At 37.2% G+C, this 26,373-nt stretch overlaps 1 protein-coding gene across 4 annotated transcripts in view; it reads left to right on the forward strand.

The window, feature by feature from the left end:
- CDKL5 (cyclin dependent kinase like 5) overlaps positions 1 to 26,373 on the forward strand; it is a 295,365-nt gene that overhangs the window by 88,159 nt on the left and 180,833 nt on the right. For all 4 annotated transcript variants that reach the window (XM_016424756.2, XM_001380680.4, XM_056808681.1 and 1 more), the window contains one exon: positions 25,427 to 25,658. In XM_016424756.2, coding sequence (XP_016280242.1) covers positions 25,595 to 25,658 — 64 coding nt within the window. In that variant the 5' untranslated portion in view covers positions 25,427 to 25,594. The remainder of the gene's footprint in view (positions 1 to 25,426; positions 25,659 to 26,373) is intronic.

Below are 26,373 nucleotides of genomic sequence, written 5' to 3' on the forward strand. Positions count from 1 at the left end.
TGAATGGCTTTAGGCTTCCTTCTCATTTTCTTTGTAATACTTCATTCTCACTACTCTTCTGACATTGCTTATAGTTGCCTAGTAACTTAGATATGTGTAAACACACACATATGCCATTTGTATGGCACAAGAAATGACAAATACAAAAACTACAAAAAATACTATGAGACTTATCTAAAAGAATTCAGTGTGGAAAAAGTATAACGAGAGAGACAGAGACAAATCTGTTGACTTCTGGTTTGTAAAAGGAACAGAACATCAAACAACAAAATGATAGATACAACTGAGAATGGCTATGCTACCAAGAACAAAACATATATTTAGAACCTGCTATGTGCCAGGTCTTGTACTAGCTGAGGATATGACATAAATTAAACATTCCTTGTTTGCCAGGGGCCATCAGACCATGATGCCTTGACAGAGTCATGCGTGGTAGCTGGGGAGACCACAGAGTGGTCCTTGGTGAGATGTGACTGCCCGCTCTATCCCCCTTGCATGACTTCTTTCATCAATGCCCCTTACCTATGAATTGGCATGATTATTATTCCCCCTAGTCTCAGAAGAAATAATGCAAGAGCAAAACACATGTACTGTTATTCCCCAAAACATCACCAAAAGATCAGACCCTTAAACCCAATCCCAAAAGACTAACATGGGTTAAATTTTACTTAGGTACATGATTCCCAGCAAAACCCCAGCTACAGGCCAAGCCCAAAACTTTCTCATAAAGCCAGTACACAAATCAATCATAGAGGCCCATACAATATGTACAGGTACAGTACAGGTACACTAAGCTTCAATATATTCAGTGACTCAATTACACAAATCTAAGCCACCTGTGATAAAATCATTATCTTGTATTCTGTCTGTAATCACAATACAAAAATATAGAATGTTAATCAAGTGATTTGTTAAAAGTTAATGTATCACTTTTTCAATTATCTCTCTTTGATTTTGGGTATCTGCATGCCAAGAATATGGATATAAACATGAATCCCAAGCCTGGGAATGTCAGAGCAGCTGAGATGAAAAGCAATTCCATGGCTATTATGATCAAGCTGCCTTCCGTTTGATATTTTATTTTATTTATTTTGACTGATCATTTGCCACCTTTTGGGAACCCTGGAGTCGTGAGTGAGGCTGGACCCTGACCGTGGCACTTGTTCTTAAGGAGCTTTGTATACTATAAGAGACAACATATACCTCTAAAAGTAGATAAAAATATTTTTATATACAAATTAAATAGGTGACTTGCCATATGGTAGAGGCAGTAGCATTTGCATGGATCAAGAAAGGCTTCATCTAAGAAGTGATATTTTCCCAGTTCTCTTAGTGTCTTCCCTCTGAGATTATTTCCAATGTATCCTTTATACATCAAATTTGTACTGAAATATGTGAATTATTTGTCTGTATTTGATGGTATATTAGTCGAGTGTTCTTCTCTGAATCTATCAAGCTCTAGGCTGGTTTGTCAGGCTCACTCACCCAACTGACAGGAAACATGATCTGATTGCATTCTTTATAAAAGATATTTGGGTTTAATAAAGTCTTTCAAACAGGAAAAGGAAAGAGGGTCAGGGAATAGGGTTCCCTACTTCTAGATCTCTGAATCTCCTCCCTTCCAAACCTAAGAGATCTTTGTGGATCTATTTTTCTGTTCTAGATGCTAACTTATAACTATACTCTCTGTCTGTTACTCAAATTTCCCTATCTATCTTCCTAACCTTCTGACCCTCCAAATATTTATGGTGGATGAGAAATAAATAGTTCAGTAGGAGTAGATATGGGTGAGGTAATTGATGAATTCCACCTGTAAGGCTTCAGCCAAATATAGCTTCAACCACGCATCCAGGCAGACAGGTCTCTTGGCTCTGGTTGGCTTTCCTTAGCAAGATGAAATCTCTGAGTCAACTGGAATACAGGATCTGGTGGATATTCAAAGGTGGATAGGCACAGGGAAATCCATGTGGGTAGGATAAATATCTCAAGGATGAGTTGAATGATGGAGAAATCTCAGGATCTGGGAATTGGCTTTTCCCCAGCAACCACAGGTCCTCCATGACTGGAAGTACTCCCTCCAATCTCTCAGAGAGAAAAGGAACACTCCCCCACCTTGGCTGCCATTCTCATTCTCTCTTAAATCTTTTCCCCATACTCTGTGGAATCTTTCCCTACCTGTTTCCACTCATCTATGCAGTGTCAATCACAAACTTCTGCAAAAAGCTTTTCCCTGTCTTCCTAATTCTTCAGTACCTAGTTATTTGCATGAAGTCTCCCCATTATACTGTTTATATATCCTTGATCAGGATCCCCCCCCCCACTTTCTTTGTATTCCCATTACTAAGTATAGTGCCTGGCATGTAATAGTGCTTAGGCAAAAGGCAAAAATGTTGAGCTGAGTTTTGTAGGAAGCCAGAAATAGTAAGGCGTGGAACCAAGAGGGCAGAAAATTCCAGACAGAAGCTAGCATTGCAGAGATATGAAGAGAAGAGTTGGAGTTTCATTTTTGAGGAACTGTGTTTAGGCAAGTCTAGCTTCAAAGTAGAATGCATGGACAGAAGTAATGTGTAAGAAGTTAGGAAAGTCGGAAAGGGCTAACTAGTGATAAACTTGAAAATGATAAACAGAGGACTTTATATTTGGTCTTGAAGGTAATTGGGAGCCTCTAAGGTTCATTGAACAGGATGATGACATAGTCAAACTTACACTTTAGAAAAATCACCCTGACAACTAGTGCCAAGATTGGGGTGAGAAGAGATCTGTTGGAGATTATTTGTGGTGATGGTGTTTGTTGGTCTTAAGGAAGCCACTACTTGTGAACAGATGAGTGAGGAAAGGTAGAAGACTAGGTGGAATGACCCCAATAGCCCTCTCTCACACTCACTTCCTGGGCTGTGATAACTGATGGTATAACTCAAGAAATTGAGGATCCCCAATATTAAGTTGGTAATGGGGAGTTGAAGGGAAGTCTCCCCTATTGGATGATGGAAGGTTTACCCCCAAAATACCAGAGCACGAATTGGCCAGGAAGACAAGCCTCCTCCTTGTCCACTGACTCAGTGGGGGGAAGGGGTCTTGACCAGCTTGACCTATTTGGGGATAGCTGATCAGTAATCTCAGAGTTGCTCCCTCAAAGCTCCTTTGAATAAATCCTTTCTTAAAATCTAACCATGTTTGTAATTAATTTAATATTTACAAGATGTCTGGAAATGGTGGGTCGGTTTGAGGGTAACGGTATCCCTATTTCTAAATCCCAACGAGGTTCTTAATTCTGATTGCTTCAAAACAAGATCAGAATTTCTCCTCACCTCTCAACTATCTCATAACTAAATCAAATACTAAAGGGGTCAAGGTAAGAGTAAAGACAAATGCAATAAGGATGAGAGAGGGTTCGGCTCTCAGGCCAAGAGTCCAAGGCCCCCACAAGTCCGATGAGACTTGAATCTCTCTGGTGATGTTATTAGAGATATTAGACTGTAGTAACCATCTTCTGGAGAAGTCCCAGGACTATTCACTTGGATATCCTTAAGTTGGCTCTTGACAAATCTCTAGCAAGGTAAAATTCTTCTTCTCACCTTGAGATCCAATCTCAAAAGCCCTGACTTCCTCTGGGAACTCTCCCAGGTCCTCATTCTTCTCCCATGATCCTCTGCTACCAATGGTCTTTGCCTGTCAATCATGTCTTCTTCCAGTGTTCCATCCTTACCTTTACATGCTGCTCTTACAAAGATTACTGGAGTTGCCTGGATAATGAAAGCCTGAACCTAGGTTTGTGGCTGTATGAGTGGACAGAATGGGGCATCCTCCTCCTCCTTCTCCTCTTTATCATCATCATCATAGTCATCATCATTGTAGCAATAGTAGTAGTTGTAATGGTAGTAGGAAAAGCAATAGTACTTAATATAGCACTTTAATATTTGCAAAGAGCTTTACATAAGTTCTCATTTGCTCTTTTGCAATAGCACTCTGGGAGAGGTGCTGATGTCCTTATTTTACAGATGAAGAAACTGGCTGAGAGAGATGATTTGCCCTGGGTCACACAACTTTTATGTATTGCTGGCAGGATTTGAACTTAGGTCTTCCTTACTCCATGTCTGTTGGTTGTCTCTCGAACTGAGGATGACGATTGTCTTTGTGCGTTTTTGTGCACAAAGACACTTGTGCATGAAGATTTAAGTGGAAAAGCCGATGCACAGAGACAGTCCCACTCTCTCGGCGTGGGAAGCCTGGGTCCAGTGGCACGAAAGGTCATTACACCTGGAGACTTCCTCAGCTGCATTGGATGGCCGTGTTGTCTTTTGTGCTCCAACACGCCCTGAGCACTCCACAGTGCTTTGCTGCGTCGCCCTCTCAGCTGTTGAACCTTCTTGTTGGTTTCTTCCACCTGGTCGGCCGAAGCAGTCTTCACATGCTGGGTGAGCAAAGCCCTGGTTCACCAGGGGTCGATGTCAACCCGATGGCTCCCCTCACAAGGTTTAGCCGGCCTGTCGAAGCCGTTACCCGGGGTGTGGCCGCTGCCTCATGCTAGCAGCTACTGGGAGCCACAAGTGAGAGCTGGGTGTCAGGCGGGGGTCAGAGGCTAGAGAGCTGCCCTAGGAGGGCATGGCAAGCCCTCCATACCAGAGATACTACGCCTCCCTGAGCACCCCATACACCTCTAGACATTCCATGTCTAGAGCTATATAAACTATACACTAGTATATAATAATAATAATATATGTAATAATATAATATAATAATATATATAAACTATACACTATACTACCTAGCTCCCATCTATAATAGATGGAATTGTGAGGTACACATGAGGAGTTGAGGATAACACTAAGGTTATGGACCTGGGGTTCTGGGAAGATATTATTATCTTCAAAAGTAATAGGGAAGGGGACAGCTAGGTGCCTCAGTGAATTGAGAACCAGGCCCAGAGGTGGGAGGTCCTGGGTTCAAATGTGGCCTCAGATACTTCCCAGCCTTGTGACCCTGGGCAAGTCACTTAACCTGCCTAGCCCTTACCACATTTCTGCCTTGGAGCCAATACACAGTATTGACTCCAAGATGAAAGGTAAGAGTTTTAAAAAATAAAAAAAAAGTAATAGGGAAGTTTAAGAGGATGAGGTTTTAAGGAGAAAGCTAGTGAATTCTATTTTGAATTTGTTGCATTTGTGATGACTATAGTACATTCTTTTTGTGATGTCCAAGAACTGTTGTAGATTTGTAATTGTTGCCCAGCAGAGACACTAGAGCTAGATATATGGATCTGGAAATCATCTGCCTCGAGGTGATAATTGATCTATGGCAGAGCTAGTGAGATGAGCAAGTAAGAGAATATAGAGAAGAGGGCCTGGGAAGCCCAGGGCAGAACTCTGGATGAAGAATCAGTAGAGGAAACCAAGGAATAGTCCGACAGATAAGAGCAGAACCAGGAGAGAGCAGGATCATGAAAATCTAGTGAATAAATAGTATCTATGCATATGCATAGAATGTCAATTCTGTGTAAGAGAAGTCGATTCAAGGTAGATATAAAAGACCATAGATTTAACTATTAAGTGATCATTGGTAACTTTGGATAGAGCAAGTTTCATTCAATGATGAATTCATATATATAAATTCTCAAATTTAGAAGAATGAGGAGAATGGTGATACCTATTGTAAATGACTTTCTCAAGGAGTTTAGTTATGATGGAGAGGATAGACACAGGACTATAAAATAGCTAGTGGGGATGGTAGGATCAAGAGAAACTTTTTTAAAGGTTGGGAGAGATAGGCATTTTTATAGATTGTAGAGAAATCAGTCAAGTCACTTTATTAAATGCCTACTATGTGTCAGGTATTGTGGTTAGCTCTGGGGATACAGAGAAAGGCAAGACTGTCTCTGCTTTGCAGAAGTTAGTCTAATGGGAGAGACAACATGCAAGTAACTGTGTACAAACAAGCTATGTAGGAGATAAATTGGAAAGGGAGGCTCTGGAATTAAAAGGAATCAGGAAAGGCTTTCTTTAGGACCTTAGCTAATCCTTGAAGAAAGCTAGGAGGCAAATAGGAGGAGGGAGAGTGTTCCAGGCCTGGGCGGCAAACCAGTGAAAATGCCCAGAACAGAGAAAGAAATTGTTTCAACTTGAGGAATAACAAGGACTCCATGGATCAAAGAGTACATTGAGGGAGGAAGGTGTAAGATATAAAAAGTCTGAAAAGGCAGAAAGAAGCCAGGTTCTGAACAGGGCTTTGGAAGTCAGAAGATTTTTTTTTATTTGATCATAGAGGTAATAGGACAGACAGGTTGCACAGTGGATAGAAGGACAGGCCTGTAGTCAGGAAGACTCATCTTCCTAAACTCAAATCTGGCCTCAGATACTAGCTGTGTAACCCTGGGCAAGTTCCTTCACCCTGTTTGCCTCAATTTCCCCATCTGTAAAATTTGTTGGAGAAGTAAATCAAAAATTACTACAGTATCCTTGTGAGGAAAACTCTGAAAGGGGTCATGAAGAGTTGGACACAGTTGAAACAACCAAACAACAACTAGACGTGTTAGTATGCCACTTGATTTTGAACGTGTGTGTATGTGTGTTTTGGGGGGATGAGGGAGGCTGGGTATGTTTGTGGCCTGATTGGACTAGCACTTAGGAAAATCACTTTAGTGACTAAAAAGGATGAGTTTGGGAGACTTACAGCAGGCTGATTCATCAGTAGACTGTTGCAGTTATCTAGGTATGAGGAGAGATGGGCCTGTGCCCAGGAGGATGGCTGTATCAGAAGAGAGGAGGTGAGAAACGTTGAGCCATTTGAGAGATGTGAAGGTGAAATTGATAAGCCTCGGCAATGTAGAGTTGAAGATAATAACCTAGGTTTCAAGTCTGGGGCAATGAAAGAGGGTGAGGGTAGTGGTGCCATTGTCAATAACAGGGAACTTTGGAAGGATGGAGAGTTAGAGGGAAAGTTAATGAGTTCAGTTTTGGATATATTGAGTTTAAGATGTTGAACTGATAATTTATGAAATTATGAAATGGGGACAGGCATACTCAGTTCTTTGGGTTTTCCTGGGAAAGGCAATGATAGGCAGTGGTAAACAGGGCAGCAATCACACTTTGATAACCACAGAGGGTACACAGACAAATGGCAAGAAGGATATAGAGGGAGTTGATGGTGTAGGGATGAGAGAATGTCACTTCTTTTACTTTAGTTTGCTCAACTATAAAATCAGGATAATAACATCTACTTGGCAGAATTATTGTGAGGATCAACTCAGATATTTGTAAGATGCTTAGCACAGTGCTTGACATGTGGTAGATGCTATATAAATACTTATTCTCTTTCCCTGTTCCTTATTATTGGGCCATAATTTAATATTACTAGTAATTATGGTGAAAATTATCAAAAGATGCAGTCTTAAATAAAGATCAGGTTGCAACATACTTAGGGTTCAAGGAAAAATCATAAAACAATTATTAACTATTTTTAAAAAAATGATTGTTTAGGTAAAGCAGTTCTCAGAGGGAAATAAAAGTACTCTGCATACAGTTTTTAAAAATGACATAAATCAACAAATCAAAAAGCCCAGAAATCTTTAAAATATTACTCAAAAAATCAAATTGAAAGTTGAAAAAAAGGTCTAATTAAAAATGAATATTGCAGAAACAGTTATCAGAAACTATTATTGATAATTATATTCTATCAAAATTGAAAACAAGAATAGATTTTATATATGTAAATGTGAAATGTTCAAATTAATAAAATAAGCAATAGAGTTCTTAGCCCAATCTAAGACAACTTAAAGCAAACCACAAATGAACCACCATATGGTTGAAAAATATTTTGGCTCACATATTTTTAAGTGTATTATGAGACCTTTAAAGAGTTGTTAAAAACTATTCTTCAAAGGTTATTTTTAATAATTGAGAAAGGAGCCATTCCATTACAAACCTTTTTTGTGACAGAAGTATAGTCATTATACCCAAACCAGGGAGGAATAGAATAGCAGATCCAGTATTGCTAATTGATATTGATGAAATAGTTTTTTAAATTTAGCAAAGTGACTACAGTAATACTCAATATGTTCATCGTGATCAAGTTGGACTTATGCTTGACTTTCAGGGATGGCTCAACAGTATAGATAATAGTATGATAAAAATTATAAATAATAGAAATTATATCAGATCAATTGGCCCACAAGAAGTCTTGGATAAAATACTATATGTAAAAAACCCCCAAAACATAAGTAGCTTATACGATGAAAAATATTCATATGTGTATCTTAAAAATTACTAGTATGCCATAAACTTCTTAAAATGGGAAACTTTTCTATTAAATGTGTTTTGTAAAGTGAGGATGCTCCCTCTCATCTGTCTTTGACCTTCTAAAATTTGCATTAAGGCAGGAGAAGAATTAGAACATGAAACATCAACAGAGAAGATGAAATTTTCCTTATTTGGGTAATTATAGGTGGCATAATGGTATATACTTAGAAAACTTCAGAAACTAATGTAGACATATATCTTCAGTAGGATAGCTGAGTTCAACATAAATCTACAAGATGTATCATTATTTCTACTTTAACAAAAACCAAAAAGCATTAGAAAGAAATACAAATTATACAATATGTGAGAATTAACCTAACTAGACATAGATTATATCAATGTAACATAAAATACTCTTTATAGAAATAAAGTAAGACTTACATAATTGCAGTTGCTTTATGTGAGGTTATACTGCCCCAATAAAATAAATTTTAAAAAGACTACTACCTGCATGGATTTTTAGATTTAGTGCTGTGACAAGAATAAAATTGAGAATTAATTCCACAATGAATAATTTATTCAAGGTTGTGAAGAAATATTTTTCAAAAGAATAATTGCAGATAAAGAATAATCATGTTAAAAGTGGCTCTAAAACACTAATACTAATTAATACAAATTGAAACAAGTGACATTGCTGACATTCATTTAAGGCTTCCTCCCTCTTATCTTGAATCATTACTAAGTATTGGTTCCAAGGAAAAAGAGTGGTAAAGGCTAGACAACAGACCTGGCTCTCAATCCATTGAGCCACCTAGATACTTCTACATAGCCCTTTAAGAGTTGAAAAACACTTTATAAAATGTTTACTAATTTGAATTAATAACAACTCTATTGTACTTTCATTATCTACATTTTACAAATTAAGAAACTGAGGCTCAAAAAGGTGAAATATTTTGCCTACAATCATAAAGGCAGTAAATTTGAGGGAGTAGTTAAGTCAAGTATTCTTGACTACAAGTCAGGTGTTCTATCCATTGTACCATTCTCCTATCCCGTAACTTGAAAAGGTCACTACTGTCAATGGGGTATTTTAAAATACTGTTGGTGAATTTTGGGATAAGATTTAAGGAGAACTGATTTGTTTAAAAACAAAAGGCAATAACAAAAATTAAAAATAAAATGATTGGGTTTAGCTTGATGACCAAGGATCATTTGGGGAAATAAAGAACCCTTGGTCACCTCCATTCTATCATCAGGCCTTTCTTTTTTTTGGAAGAAGAACATATATTTGATATCAAGATGAAATTCCAAAAAGAGATACTGATGAAGAAATGGTGGAAATACTACTCTGTCTCTGTATGGAAATGGCCAAAATATTCCCTAAACCCACTACATTATAATTGGGCTTATTAGCTATCCAAGAGATCACAAAGTCCACCTTTTTTATTTTTTTTAATTAAATTTAAATTTTTTGAAAAATTTATTTAGTCAATTTAGAATATTTTTCCTTGGTTACAAGAATCATGTTTTTTCCCTCCCTTCCCCCCCATCCACTTCTGTAGCTGATGCACAGTTCCACTGGGTTTTTCATGTGTCCTTTGTATGATTGAAAATTCGTTACACTAAAAAAAGAACTACATATCCCAAGAGCCCACTGACTTCCTGTCATTATGTACTTCCTGTAGACAGAGGATAATGGGCATGGGCTTTGGAGCCTCCCTCTCTCTGATGTAGAATCGGTTGACTAAAAAATAGCTAAATAGCCTTGGGCATGAGGTCTTTATTTTGTATCTTCTTTATTCCTTGATTTCTAGTGATCATTAATAAATCTCTTAAAATATAATATTATTATTGAGATTTGATTTTAACTTTTACACCTTGATCAAAATCTATTTCCATATTATTGATTTTTGCACTAGGGTGATCATTTAGAGTCTATATCCCCAATCATATCCCCATCGACCCATGTGATCAAGCAGTTGTTTTTCTTTTGTGTTTCTACTCAATCTCCACCTTTTTAGAGAAAGACCTTAGCCTCAGTGTGTCTGTTTTGAGTGTTTTTTTTTTAATTGTCTATTTTTAGGTATATCCATGTGTCTTCACTGAACTAGATATATTTCAGCAGAACTTTTCATTCTGGCTGCCTTTTTGATCAATACCAGCACTATTGTACATATAATGGTAGGATTTTGAGCCATTCTTCTCCTCCCCTGCTCAAAGAAGCTACTCAGATGTTGTGGCACTGGGTTGTAGCTAGGAAACCAGGGGAAAAGGGATACATGGTTAGCCTGACATTTTGGGGACAATAAGCATGGCTGTAGACTTCTACGGCAGTAGCATCCAACTCAAGTAGAAATAAATACCTAACAGGTAGCATTATTGACTTAGAAAACTACAAATTAATATTATCTGTGTTGTATTTTTACTTTTGTTGTTCAACATTTCTCAATTACATATTAATCTAGTTCAGAACTCACTTAGTAGTTGATACCTCTGTTCTAGGAACAATAAAGATCATCTTGTTCAACCTTCTCATTTTGGAGATGAGGAAACCAATGCCCACTTAAGCAGTTTACTAAAGGTCATCCAGATTGAAGATGATGTAACTGGTTTTGAAACCCAGGTCCTTTGACTCTAAATCCCGTACACAGAAAGGAAGAAAATTTAAACTGTAGTACAAGAAGATGGTTAAATTCATTTGTGTGCTGCCATTGCTGTGGGTCATAAATACCAGAATTGTATATAGTTAAGTTCTCTGAGTATGGCTAGTAAATTGGTGGGAAAGAATTCTCACTATGTTATTGAACTGTTTGTATACTCCCTATATTAAACCAGCTACTAAAAGAGGATCCAAAAATTCTAATTCTGGAAGGGATCTATGTTACAGATAACCTTACTATAGGCCTCACCTTCATTAACTGACTTTCACAAGGTCATACATATACAACTAGCAATGTCGGGACATGAACGTGACTCTCCTGTCAAGTGCTCTTTCTACTGTGTTGGTAGTACCTATATATCTAATGATTTTGGTTGATCAGATGGTAATGTATCAGATAGTTATAAATTATAAATGTCCTTAATCCTAATCACATGAGAGGGAAGAGGGAGAAAGGAGTTGTGTCAATAAAAAAAAAGGTTTGAAGAAATTAAGTCATCTTGCCAAATAAGAATCTTGTGCTCACAGAAATGTTTTTCATTGCTAGGTTTTTGATAGACAGAGCCTGCTTATTCACTTTTTATAAGTTGTTTGGCACATTTTGAGAAGTATGGAGGCTATGAAGCAAGGAAATGTTTTTATTTTACACCTCTGTTCCTTCTTACCATAGTGCTACCTATTCTTTAGGCATTTAACAAATACCATCTTATTGAATGAATTCATGGTTCATTAAGACTGGCTCACTTTTTTGACATGTAAATCGTCTTGAATGCTTTTAGAAAGGACCTACCATCTAGGGGAACTCCCTGTTTGTCACATCTTTATGGACTTCTGGAAGGTAGTGTTGGGTAGACCTTAGTAAAGTTTCCATCATCCTTAGAAATTAAGGAAACTTTACTCATAATTGTCAATCATTTGTAAATTTACAGGAGGTTGACTCTTCATAATGAAAATCCCATCCTATTTCTAAGAAAGCCTATCTTTATTAGGAGAGACAAATGTAGAGATAATGGTGGCAATATTTTGGTGGATAATGTTAGGGAAAGAATCAAATAACATTCCGTTATCTCATCAGAATCTTTTATTCCCATTCCCTATGTCTTATGATCCCTAAATCTCCCTTCTTCCCTATTTCTTAGGTCATCACCCTTGTGCTATAATTATTTGGTAAGCCTCAACTCTACATACTAGCCTTTATTCTTAAATTCCTTGACCTTTTTTCTTTTTTTCTGTTGATAGCTTACCAAACCACAACCCCTGATCTGATCACTCCCATTAAGTATTTCCTTTGATTCTGTTATCTGTTGCTAAATTAATCTGGTGGATAGCAAAATTGCCAAATAAGAATCTTGTGCTCACAGAAATGTTTTTCATTGCTAGGTTTTTGATAGACAGAGCCTGCTTATTCACTTTTTATAAGTTGTTTGGCACATTTTGAGAAGTATGGAGGCTATGGAGCAAGGAAATGTTTTTATTTTACACCTCTGTTCCTTCTTACCATAGTGCTACCTATTCAAATGTGCTACCTATGCAAATATGCTGCCTAGTTCCACTACAGATTAATATTCAATAATCCCAACTTGCCTTTTCTCAGTCCCTTTTGCTGATAATTGTATGTTTCTGTCTGCATTCAGATTCTAGTTCTTTCTCAGAGGGTAGATGGCATTTTTCATCATGAGTCTCTGGGATTGTTTTGAATTACTGCATTACTGAGAATATCTAGGTCTTTGCTGATTCTTCATTTGGGTCATGCCCAATAGGGGTGGGGGAGAATGGAGAGGGAAGAGAAGAAGGGGAAGAAAGGGAAGGGAAGGAGGACCTTTCTTACTTGATGATCCCAGTAGTTCCCACTTAGAAATGACCAAGATTTCTTCTTTTAGTATAAAGAACACAGAGTATTAGGACATACGAATTTAGGAACTGAGCTGGCTAAACCTAGCTGTCTGACCTTAGAAAATTCAATTATTCTCTCTGCTTTAATATTCTTGTCTTTAAAATAAAAATATTATCTAGTATCAGAAAAAAGTAAGTTAATTTTTCTAAGCACTTTCATATCTGTTATAAATGTTTTTAAAAGATGGCATTAGGCATATAACAATGAGAACTCATTTAACTGATAAATAGCTAGCTATAAATATTAAGTAAGACTTGATCTATGTTAGTAACAGCTACCAAGGTTTATAAAACATAGAATTTCATGTTATCAGTCAGAAACTTTGATGTTGAAAAAGACACTGAAACAACAAGGAATCTAGATTTTAAAAAAGTACAAGATGAACATTGTCTGAATCATAGAAAGGACCCAGAAGTCCCATTTGCAACATTCAATTCAAGTAATGGTGAATTTCTGCTCCCTCCACCCCAAATTCCAATGGAAAAGAAAAGCAGCATCTTGATCTGGGGAAAAAAATGTTAAAGAAGTTGACTGAAGTGGAAAATGCCAACTATCTTTTGGGCTTTGGGGGAAATTCCTTACTGAAAGATGCTAAAAGAGCAGAGTTCAAATGCAGCCTCATATACTTATTATACCGGCTGTGTGACCCTGAGCAAGTCACTTAAACTCTAGCTACCTCAGTTTCTTCAACTGTAAAATGGAGATAATAGCATTTACTTTGTAGGATTGTTGTGAGTATCAAATAACTGTTAAGTGCTTAGCTGGGTGCTAAATAGATCCCTGTTCCCTTGCCCTTGCCCCTCCCTTCTTTGTTCTTGCTTTATTTATTTGTTTGTTCCTTCATTCATTTATTTATTTATTCATTTCATTGTTTCATATTTTATATTATTTGTATTTATATTATTTCATATTTATTTCATTATTTGTTTATTTATTTTTGGGTGGCCATAGATCTCAAAAAAGTTTTAAGGGACATTAACTAGATACTTTAGTTTACTAGAATGATGCTACTTCTTGAATATTCCAGGTCAGAAGATGTTACTATTTTGTTAACAACAGCAAAGGGGGAAGAATGAATATATATATATTTAAGTTTATTTATTTATTTAATTGATTTAGAGTATTTACCCATAGTTACATGATTCATATTCTTTCCCTTCTCTCCTCCTACCCTTGGCTAATGAGTAATTCCACTGGGTTTTACATGTGTCATTGATCAAGACCTATTTCCATATATTAATATTTGCAATAGAGTGATCATTTATCATTTATCCCCATCAACTCATGTGATAAAGCAGTTGTTTTTCTTCTGGGTTTCTGCTCCCACAGTTCTTTCTCTGGATGTGGGTAATGTTCTTTCTCATAAGTCCCTCAGAATTGTCCTGTATCATTGCATTGCTGCTAGTAGAGAAGTCCATTACAATTGGTTGTGCCAGCGTATATTTGTCTCTGTGTACAGTGTTCTCCTGGTTCTGCTCCTTTCACTCTGCATCACTTCCTGGAGGTTGTTCAAGTCCCCATGGAATTCCTCCAGTTTATTATTTCTTTGAGCACAATAGTATTCCATCACCAACATATACCACAGTTTGTTCAGCCATTCCTCAATCAAAGGGCTCTGTCCAGTGAAAAAGGACTTTGTCATTTTTTCCCTTATCTCCAGAGCTTACAACCAGGATCCATTGTTTGTCCCTAAAGCACTTCACACAGAGACAGTATGACCATACTGGGATTTGTACCCCAGAGGTCCTTTATAACTCTGCTTTATGATTTAGTTTATATATTGCATTCCCAATCGATTTATAAACTCCTTTAAGTTTGAGACCATATCTTCTTTTGCTTTGTATTTTCTGGAATGCCTAGCAAAAGAAAGGCAATCTCTAGCAAAGTAAAGAGTTTGAAATGAAAAGTTTGTTTCTAAATTGATTGTCATAAGAAAAATGTTTAGATATTAAATGGTTATTAGCTTTCCAGCATTGTCTGAAGAGGAAAATCTGTTTAACTAGATAGTAGGTGAAGTAGTAAACCAGTAAGAGTGTGCCTGACCTGTTTTCCACCTTGATTAAGACTGTGTAGAGCCCTGGGGTAGGGAGATATTGCTGAGCTACTATAAAGTTGAACTATTCTCTTAGGGGGGAGTGGGGGAGATTTGTAGTTGATTCAGAACTGCTTTGTGGAGTTATAGTTGCTTCAGTACATCCATCAGGAGAGGACTTAGGTAGTCCTGAAGTAGAGAAGCAACAGCCTTCTATTTTAGTAAGTACCTTGTATACCTCTATTCAAAACCCATTTCTATAATTGATTAGTTGATTTGATTTGATATGGGGGAAAGCAGTAAAGCTGGAGGACACATCAAAAATCCATCTCTATTATTGAGATAGATTAAGAAGAGGATGTCATTAATTGTCCTGCTAATAATAGGTTAAGTATTCTCATTTTTTTTATTGGGAGGATATAGAGTAGGATTGACTTAATATAGTATTAATTTCAATTACATTTATTCATGAATGTTACCAAGAATGGGAAAGGAAATATGGTGAAGGTAAACAGTACCTTTCTCACAAGGATATATAGTATTCGGATGTAATTTCCTCACATTTTTATTTGCTGATTTGAAGCTACTTTAATTTTTTCCTTCAAAACTTTTTTCCTTTTGTTTTATATAAGATTGCTATTTTAAAAAATAAAACCTATTAATAAAATTATTTTATTCATACATTATTTCTATTTCACAAATAATTCTCACAATTTGTGAGCATGAAATTGTTTGCATGAAAAATATACCAAATTAAAAAAAAAAGATTCAAGAGGCCAGTTTGGGAGGAAAAGATAAGTAGAAATGAATATTGAAATTTGGGTTATGATAGGCATTAAAAATTCATGGCAGCATGCTAAATAATAATACTTGATAGAATTCATTCTGTAATCTTAGTTTTCCACCAGTTGTCATAGTTCGTTTCCCATATGTTATAGTACAGAGGTTATTGTTAGCCTGGTTATTTGGAGAAAAATTTTCAGGTATTAGCTCAATATAGAAGCAGTCCTAAAAATGTTGCTTAGCCACATTGACTTGAAAAGAGGTTGTATATTTCCTCTTCCCTTCAATCTAGTTTATATAAAATCTGAGCCTGAAGTTTTTAGTATCCCTGATAGGAGCAGAGGTGGCATTATTGAAAATTGGGAGGAAGTATACTACAAAAGTGATAATAAAGGGAATATTATTGATTAAAATCAGTAAAATATCTTCGATAAATAGATAATACAATTATTAAATGTTTTGACATACAAAAGTATAAGGAAGCACAACAGCAAAAAACTTATATTCTAATGGAGGAATATAACACATAAAGGGGTACTAGAAATAGGAGGAGGTACTCAAAGCCAGGAGACCAAAGGGCAGAGTTTACAGTTGTAGGAAAGAAAGGCGGGTTAGAATTATTTGTCATTACAGTGTCATTGTTACTGTATACATCGTTCTCCTGATTCAGCTCACATTATTCTGCGTTAGTTCATCTGGGTCTTTCTGGGTTTTCTCTGAAACCATCTCTTACTATTTCTTGTAGCGTAACAGTATTATGTACATTTGTCATAATTTTTCGTTCATTCCTCATCTGATCAGCACTTCTTAGTTTCCAATTCTTTGCCATTAAAGAACTGCTATTATTTTGTTGTTGATGTATATGTGGGTCCTTTTTATTCTTTTAAATTTAAGTTTCTTTGGTGTGGCAGTAATTTTGAAGGATCAGAAGGTTTGCAGAGTTTAGTGAACTTTGGAAATAGTTCTGAATTCCTTCCCAGGATTTCTATATCAGCCTGCAACTCTACCAAGAGCATATCAAAGTGCCTGTGTTTGCAAGGCTCCTCTTACAGTTGCTCTTTCCACTTTTTTTGGTCATTGTTGCTGATTTGATGAGTGTGAGGTAGAACCTCAGAGTTGCTTTAATTTGCATTTCTCTAGTTATTAGTGATTATAGTTTAGATGTCTTTTTTTCAATAACTACCAGTTCATATATTTTGTATTACCATTCATTTCAACAGATCTTTATACTTTATTACCTTCACCATCTTGATTGCCTTCCTCTGAAATCTCTATCTAATAATCAGTGGCCTTCCTAAAATGGGATGCCCAGAACTGAATACAATACTGTTTTCTAGATGGGGCTATCTGGGGCAGAGTTCAGATTTACTGTTCCCTTCCTAGTGCTGGGTCCCTTTCCTCTTTCCTGTTACTAGCTGTGTAACTATGGGCACATTGCTTACCTCTTTTCAACTTAAGGTTCATCATCTGTAAAATGAGGATAATGATACCAGTATTTGCTTTCTTAAGATTTGTGCATTTCAAATGACATAATATATCTTAAGTCCATTGCAAGCCTCAAAAGGCTAACAGTGGCTATTATTATTTTAATTCAGCCCAAGATTTTTGTTGGCCTTTCTTATTACATACTGAACTTAAAATTAATCCTGTTTAGGTTCTTTAAAAATTAAAAAAAAATTCCCTATTTTCTTGGCAAAACTATTTCTCAAATATATTTGAACAACCTAGAGTAGGTCTAATGGAGGTTGATTAGAATAGTAAAAGAGCTGAAAACTGACCAGAAGCTATTCCATAGTAGAATTAAGCATTTGGGATTGTTAGCCTGGATAAGAGAAAATTTGGGACTTGGGGATGGAGGAAATCTTCCTAATATTGAGGGCTGTTTTCCTCTCTTCTTTAATGCCAGTGGCACTTCCCCTTTCAGAATCATTTCCCCAGTTGTTAGCTACCAATGACTAGTGCCTCAGTTCCATTTAACCAGTGAGCATCAATTAGCCCTTTCAAAGGGATATTTACTTGAAAAGTATCATCAGAACAGAAATACAAACATTTTTTCCCTCTGCTGCTTGGATAGCATACTTTTCCCAATACTACCTACCCCCTTTGTCTCTGGAAAGAGTTACTTCAAACTTAACATTTTAACTGTATTATTTTGAATTAAAATTTGTACTGATTTTTAGGAGATCAGAACAGTATCATTTTGTGTTCATAACACGGGAACCAGCCTGTTCTTAAAATACTCTTAAGGAGCGCTTGTCATGTCGGTTTGGAAGTGGGAACACTGGCTTAAAGTTAAAGAATATCCAGTTTGGAAATTTGAAATGATCTTTTGTCTATGCCCTTTTTAGCTGTGGCATTTGTTCTTTCTTTGAGAACAAAACCCCAGTCTGTACTTTTTCAGTGTTTGTCAAATATAGGCCTCTTTTCAACTCCTTCCAGAGACCGCTTCCCTGCCCATCTTTGACCTGCTTTCTCTTTTGTGTCTGATTCCCAATAACTGAACTATTGACGAAAATATAACAAAGTACCATAGTGATTTTGATTGAGGAAATCACAGGGCATCTCTTTTGTCATTCCTTTTAGCCATATTCTAAGCTAAATGCAGCTAATGTCACGCTTCCTAAGCACCCAATGGGGTTGTCTAAATGTATCATAGCATTCCAAAGCCTTTCAGTTGTTTGGGTCATTTCTTATTAGTCATAGCATCTGTAAAACATTCTGGCAAAATGTTGTATTAGATTTTTAAAAGTAGTATGAAATGTCACCCTGTTAAATATATTGCAGCCAGGAACAAAATGGGATTAAAAATAGACTTGACCATTGCAAGTACATTTGCCTGTCTCACACAAGATCTAATAATAAGAAACCACTTCAGGAGTCACTCAAGTTTTTATATCTTTTATAGGGAAGGGTTGGTTGATAGCAGGCCATACACTTAGTATTTTTATGCTTTACATATGTCCCTCAGCTAATTAGAGGAAAGACTGCCTGAGCAGGGAAATTTTTATCCTTTTTTATCTTTTGCTCTTAAAGAAAGGGATTATTTCTTGTGTATCCTGACATCCTCCACAGTGACTGGCATGGAACTTTGCCGATTTAGGCATTCACTAAAACAGATTTGTTTTAATTAACTCAGTTTATTTTAATAAAAAGGTCTGAGGCACTTGCCTTAGATCTCGGAGGGCTAAGCAGCTTTTCAGCACTCATACCAAGCTTTTGAACATTTGCTCTTCTAGCTTCTCTAATGGTTTCTGTTACTATCTTTAGCTTGACCATTCGGGTTTCCGAGGCTATTTCAGCAGACAAGATGGCTTTTGGAATTTTTTTCATATTAGCCAGGCATCTCCCAATTTGTCTATATTAAGGAAGGCTTAAGTCTAGAATGCACAAAAACTGAAATTAGCTATCTAATAAAATTCAGTAACGCAGGTCAATGGGGCATAGTGAAAACGAGTATTGAACTTGAATGAATGAAAAGTACTTCTTATGTATCGGGCATTGTGCTAAGTATCAGGGGGATACAAAAACTAGCACACTTTAAGGGGCTTATTTTCCAAGGGGGGGACAAAACACATAAAAGGGAGACAAAGAGTTGAAAAATGAGGATTGGGGAGGAAAGGGAAGAAAACATAATTTATTGTCCAGAAGGTAAATCTGATTCTAGGTAAGACAAAAGGCAAGAAGTTCATTTCCCAAAGTCTTGGTTCCTAGTGGCAGAATCCAAGTTCCAATGTTGGGAAGAGAAGGGCAAGAAAAGTATAGAATTAAAAGAAAACCTGGGTTTTAATTCAAGTCCTGCCCCTAATGGCTATATGATACTGAATAAATCACTTAATTCCTCTGGGCCTCAGTGCCCTCATCTATAAAATGAGAGGATAGGGCCAGATGATTTCTAAGGCCCTTTCCAGCTATAAATTCTATGCTCATATTATTTACTTTACAAACCCATATTGAATCTAGGCAGCTCATGAATTCATTGTTAATTCTAGTTAAGAATTTAGGTAATCTCTACTATACTAACATTGTATTAGCAAATAAAGCACTACAAATTCATTTCAAAGGGAATTTATGTTGCCATTCTTGCTTATTTATGAAGCAAGATAAAGCTATACCAGAATTACCTATAATTGACAACTTAATCTAGAATATTAATTCTTAACTTCCCTAAGAATGGCTTAACTTCCCTAAGAAGCTAATAGTTATAATGTATTAGAAACTTTTAAAAATTTTTGATGATTTTCTGAAGTCATTCTCAGAAGAATTTCTTACTATTATTAATTATACTTATAGAGTACAAAGGTTGTTTAGGTTAAATTTTTACCCTTGTTATTTTGATCATTTTTTATCATTTTATAGTCCATTTTAATTTCTTATTTTCCCTTTTAATTTTTATGTATATTTTTTCATATGACCATAAATTATAGATTTGGAAGTAATAAGGCCCTAGAATCCATTTATTTCAGCTTCTGTATCTTTCAAAGTTAGAAATTGAACTCCAGAGAAATTGTTTTTTGCCTAAGGTCACATTGACCAAAGTGATAGAGACAGGATTTGAATCTAGCACCTTTGACTCAAAATGTAGCACAATCCTCTATTCTATAAAAATGCTTTTCAGAATTACAGACCAACTATAAATTTTTTGTCTTCATAAACTCTCCATGCCTTCCTTTCCCCTAGTCTTCCAAACTCTTCTCCTCTGCTTAGAGCTGTGCCCTCTTTCCCCGTTTTCTTCGTCTTAGTGATTTCTTTGGCTCCCTGGGGTTCAATTATCTCTAGTCAGACAATTTTGTAACTAGTCCCACTTACCTACCTACTTAAATTCTCTAATGTTATTTCCTATATTCCTAGTGTTATTTTGCCTCTAAAGCTTAACATAATCAAAACTGAATTATTTTCCCTTCCAAAACATTTCCTACCTTTTACCTTCCCTGTTTTTACTAACCCAATCACAATCCAATAAACATTTATGACATTGATGGTACCACCTTCCAGATATCCAGACTTTAAATGTCACAATTTAAGTTAAGGCCATTTACAATAAGTAGCAGTTAGGATGAGGATCCTGCTGTGGTTTGAAGGAGTTTTAACATGAGGAATCTTTGACTCATTTCAGTTCCTATATTTGGAAACAAATGCCTTTCCAATGAGTGATTATGTGATAACTTAGGGTTGTAATGGTGAATCTGTGGAATGCAGAGACCTCTCCATGGGCATGTGCAAACCCTGAATTGAGAGACTGGTCCTGACCCCAAACGCAAGAATTGGGACATTTTAGCCTTTTTCCAAGGTTGCAGGGCTTAGCGCACCCGCTCCTCTCCGCCCCCACCCTCCACCCCATCCCAGGTTCTCTACAGATGCTAGGAGCAGAGCAATGCAGCGGTGGCAGCCACTCCCCTCAGATTGGTAATAGATTCTCTGCCCCTATCACCCTGTAAAAGGTACACAGTCCTTTGTGGACCCGTACTTGGTGAATAGAACAGGTCTTGTTTTTGTAAGCAAAGAATTGGTTGGGTCATGGCCCTCCTGAATGCACTGAACCTAATTAAAATAATCTTCTGAGCAAAATCCAGGACTAAACCTCATTCACCAAGCCCTGTGGGAATTTGCTAATCAGATCTTCCCTAATGTTTCAAAGGAGGATGGAGATAAAATCACACACCCAGCCCAAATGGAGGAATCAAACCAGCTAGCACCTGGAAGGGGGGGGGGGGGGAAGCGTTCCCCTTCGAGCCATCCCCTCCACCCCCACAGCTGTAAAACTAGAAGGGCAGACTACATGGACTCATCTGGCATTAAACCATTTATCCCCCCAGAAACTGGTGGGAGTCTTCTCCTGGGTTTTGAACTATGTGTACCCAGCTACCTAGGTAGATAATTCCCTAATTCAATTAGCAGTAGCTAAAATGGATCCCTCAAAGAGAAGAAAATCCCTGGCCCTATTCCTGGTCTCCCTGCCTCAAAGGCCTATCAAATGCCTGAGGCTTCCAGGAAATTTGCATCCACTCCAGTTCTAGTGGCAGCCTTTCACTTTGAATATCCCCAGGCCCTGCACCAGGGGATGATGTTTATTCAGGATGAGTGGATCACTGACCCTTTTCCTTTTAATATGACTCATGCACAGTTAGAAATTGCACTGGCATCTCCAGGAAGGGAATGAAGATGTGTTCCTCTAATTGTACATAACTGTACATACTGGTATCCTAATGTAACATCAGAGGCCACACCCCTGCATGCAGAGGGGCAGGGCATGCAGTTGGGGGTGGGGCATGGCACACAATTGGGGGAGCAGACATTGACACATAGTCTGGGGGTGGGGCATGGTATGAATTCCCTAAAAAGTTCAAAAAAGTTCCCCGTTACCGACCTAGGGTTTGCCTTATAGAGAGGAAAAGGAGAAAATCTTCACATAAGACTTACATGTTTGGTAGAGATTTAGTAGAATTTGCTATGTACAGCTCTCTGGAAAGCAGAGTGGGCAGGGGAGAGTGCCATGGTCCTCTAAATCTGAGTCTAGATGGAGTAGTTCATGAAAGAAAAAGTATTAAGTACACATGGAAAGCACTGCTAATTAATACACATAGAAAAGTGAATGAATCCTTACTTTTTCAGATTTCAAATTCTATGAGAGGGAAGGAGAAAACAGCATACAGAGAAGGGTTCAGCTACAGGGCATTTGGCCCAAAGGTCAAAGCAGATCATTGCCCATTTGCTGGATTTGCTGGAGTGTGGTGGGACCCACCACATGGAGGTGCCTGAATGGCCACATGGTCCAGGGCTTCAGATGGCAAGTAATCTAGTTTCATTGTATTGTAGAGAGAAGACAAAACTCAGGTATCATTTTGATGAATAAAAAGCTTTGATTATCACATTGAACCTTTGGCCAGCGTCAAGAACTTTCTTTTCTATGGTTGCTGGTGTTGTAACTCCAACTTCAGCAGCAGCCAGACAGTATGGGCTATAGCACCAGCAGCCAAGGTGTGTCCTTAGTGGGGATGCTGTCCTGGCCATTAGGACTGGGATTTGCTGGAGGTAGGGCTGGGCTGCAGGGAAGTAAATCTTACAAGGTTTTTGGATTGATGGCCTCTGGCTGTTGCCTTTGCCAGTGCCTGAAGGCCATCAGTGGTGGTTCTGGCCTTTGTGTTTTTGTTGACCTGCTACTGACAGAAGCTAATTTGTTACTTCCAGTTGGCTGAGTTCCTGTTGTAATGCGATGGTGTGGACCCTCCTTCAAGATAACCTACTAGTTTTCCCTTTTGTAAAGTTCTATTTCTGACTGAGATATCCTTGCTTTTTAGAGGATTCATAATGGTGTTTGGCAAGATATTCTCTATTACCTGATGTGTACTTTGAAGTCGCTGATTGCATTAATTACCTGAAAAAGATGAGAGTATAAGACTGACAAGGGGACTTGGAGTTGTATCTCCATTCTGAGATGCTGGGGGGCTATTTGGACCCACATGGACATTTAGTTATGAAGTTAAATATATGGTTACACAAATGTGGTGTAATTGGGAGAGTTCATCTTTGATTGGTTTTAAGGGCAAAAGAAAAAAAATAACCATGTATTATATACAGAGGTATATAGAGTTTTAGTCATTTTGGGAAAGGATCTCTTCAGGGAATATTGCCTCTGGGAGCAGGAGAATGACCTTGGATTGTTTTCTCACATGAGGACCAAAGGGTGTATGGCTTTTAATCTGGGAGTTTTACATAGGAATGCTAACTGAGCTTGTTTGGGGAGGAAAATAAACTTTAAATACAAATAGAAATCAGATGTGGGGGATGCATGTAATGCTGTCTCTGCTACTGTGGAAGCTGAGGCTCCAGAGTTCTGAAGTTATGAATTGTTCATATTAAGTTTGATATAAATATAATGAACTTCTGGAACCCAGCATCACTAGGTTGTCTAAAGAGAGATGAACTAGCCCAGACAGTGGGATCTGTGCAGTTCTAGCCTGGAGCAGATAGGGAAAACTAGTCTTTAAAACTAGGCTTTAAAAACAAAAATATACAAAGGATTTAGCAGAATTAGAAATAATCTAGTATCTATTTAAGATTGTGTATATGCATGCATATATTATATAGCAAATAGAATATCAATTCCTGTTCCCCAGAGGGTAATGCTTGAAGTTGCAAAATTTTAAGAAGCAAATATATTCTTAAAACATAGAATAGTCAAACAGCAAACCAAGACATTGCAGGAGGCATAATTCAAGGTTTTATTGGTGGTGTTTGCTTCTTAATCACATTTTTATGATTTGTTCCCTCCTCTCTTAGATTATAAACGCCTTTTTGAATAAGAATTGTTTAGTTTTTTTGTACTTGTACCCCTAGTACAGTGATGGCAAATTTATGGCACAGATGCCAAAGATGGCACACAGAGTGCTCTCTGTGGGTACTTGCTCTTTCCCCATCCCCCAACCCAAAGTTCATTACTAGAAAGGCAGAGGGACTCTGGCAGAGCTGCTCTCCTCCCCCTCTCTGCTATACCTGACATTTTTCACATCCCCTACTCCTGTGCCCAGCAGCTCAGTGCACAGGGTGTGTGTGTGGGAAGACAGGAAGGGGGGGGTGGCAATTTGTGATGTGGTAAGGTCGACAGCTCAAAGGTGGCAGAGCTGGAGGGGAGCAGAGTGCTTGGGCCACTCCCCTCCCCCTCTCTACACTCACTAAGGATATTCCTCACTTCACCCACCCAGCAGCCCAATGGGAGTGTTTCCTCCCTCCCCTGTGTGGGATAAGGGAGGAGTGCACTCAGCGTGTTGGGGGAAAAGGGGCACAACACAAGATCTCTGGGGGACGGACACACACTTGGTCTGGGAGGTGGGGTGGGGGTGTGGCTTGGCATTTCATCTCTAATAGGTTTGCAGTCATTGCCCTAGTACCTTGCAGAGTGACTAGTATATAGTGTTTAATAAATAATTGATTGCTCATTTTTATGATTGTATCATAAAAAATAAAGCAACATTATTTTATCCCTCTCTCCTGGAAGGCGGGTTGTATTTTTCCTTGTCTATCCTCCTGGGCCAATTATAATTGGTCATTATAATTAATCAGAGTTCAATTGCTTTTAGGTTTGTTTTGATTTACAGCTTCTATAGGTGTTTTTTATGTTCTAGTTCTACTGACTTCATTTTGCATTAGTTCCGTATAAATAAACCTAGGATCCTACTTCTCTCAAAAGAACTTGAGTCATTTTTTACTTACCCTGCCCTGCCCATCAGATGTTCAGACTTGGCAATTCTACTATTTCTGCAACATTCTAGATTCCGTCTTTTATACATACACTGCCCACCACCATTGATCAGGTCCCCATAGCCTTTTGTCTAGACTTGGGGAGAGAAGAGTTTGTTTCATTTTTGTCTTTCTGTTCTTAGTATCCAGCATAGTGCTTGGCATGTAGTCATTCCATTATAAGTATTGCTTTGAAGATGAATGATTGAATCTTTTAAACTATGATATTAAGTTTAAACCCAGATGTTCACAGAGCTTACTTAAGAAGGCATTTTAAAATGGATCCTTGCTAAATAGTGAAGACAATGCATATTTCTAGAGATTTGTTCTGTGTCCAATTCCATGTTACTTTAAATGACTAAATGTATATTGATTGGGTTTTACATAGCATCTGTTCTATTATCTGGGGTTGCTTTATCTTTACTAGAAACCTAGTGTTTTGGATTCCACAGTTGAGATATAGATTACAGTAAGCCTCTGTAAATCTCCCACTTTGTATTGTGAGTTCTTTGTATAACATTGTAGAGGGGTAGTTTTAAATGAGTACATTCTGAGGTAAAGATTTGCAACAATTGTACTATTTGTTCTTTCAGGAGGAATCATTTTATGCTTCAAAATTAGGACAAATATGTGAGAATTTCCATCAGCCAGCGTGGATTTCTTTCGTCAAGCTCTTCGAATACAACTCACTATATAACTTTCTCAGATAACCTTCTCTGTGCCATGTTCTGTGGCTTGCATCAAAAGAGGAATTTGTCTTCATGAAGATTCCTAACATTGGTAATGTGATGAATAAATTTGAGATCCTTGGGGTTGTAGGTGAAGGTAAGTTAGATTTCCTGAATTAACTGAATTTTTGAGGAATGTTCTGAAGATGCCTGATGCAGCAAAACCTCATTAATTATGATCCAGATACTTAAAATTAATAATAATTTGGTCTCCCATTGAGTAAAATACTGAAATTTCCTTCTGTGAAATTTGAGGATGGTACAATCAAACCTGCAAAGGTTTTTCTAATTTGAGTTTTTTAAATTTTTCTAAACTTCTGAGTCTTGTGGATTTTTTTATATTATGAAGTTTTTAGATTTATGATGTTTTTAGAAGGTGAATTGTTAGCTTTACTAATATTCAGAAGCATCTTTATATAGAGGAACTGTAAGTGAATTAATAAAGCAAACCTGTTCAATTGAAATTCTGTAATTCAAATTTCATCCAAAATCCTTTTTTAATGAGATTTTATTATATCTTAGAGTTTATAAGTGCTTATTAAATAGTTTTTTGAAATCAAGTATGAGGAATAATAATTTCCAATTTCTCAAAGTATATATATTTAAAATTGGCAGATGCTACAAGCTTTAACTTTACTTATAAAACATTTTATTGGGTTTGGTTTTAACTAGTAGCATTTCTTAATTTTTCTAGTTTATCAACTAGCCAATTGCACACTATTTTTGCATCAAGTTTACAAATTCTTGTGAAGGGTAGTGATTTTTTCCCACCATTAGAAGAATCCAATGTGATGATTACCTCAAAATTTGAA

The sequence above is a fragment of the Monodelphis domestica genome, chromosome 8, assembly GCF_027887165.1.
Source record: "Monodelphis domestica isolate mMonDom1 chromosome 8, mMonDom1.pri, whole genome shotgun sequence".
NCBI classification, from domain to species: domain Eukaryota; kingdom Metazoa; phylum Chordata; class Mammalia; order Didelphimorphia; family Didelphidae; genus Monodelphis; species Monodelphis domestica.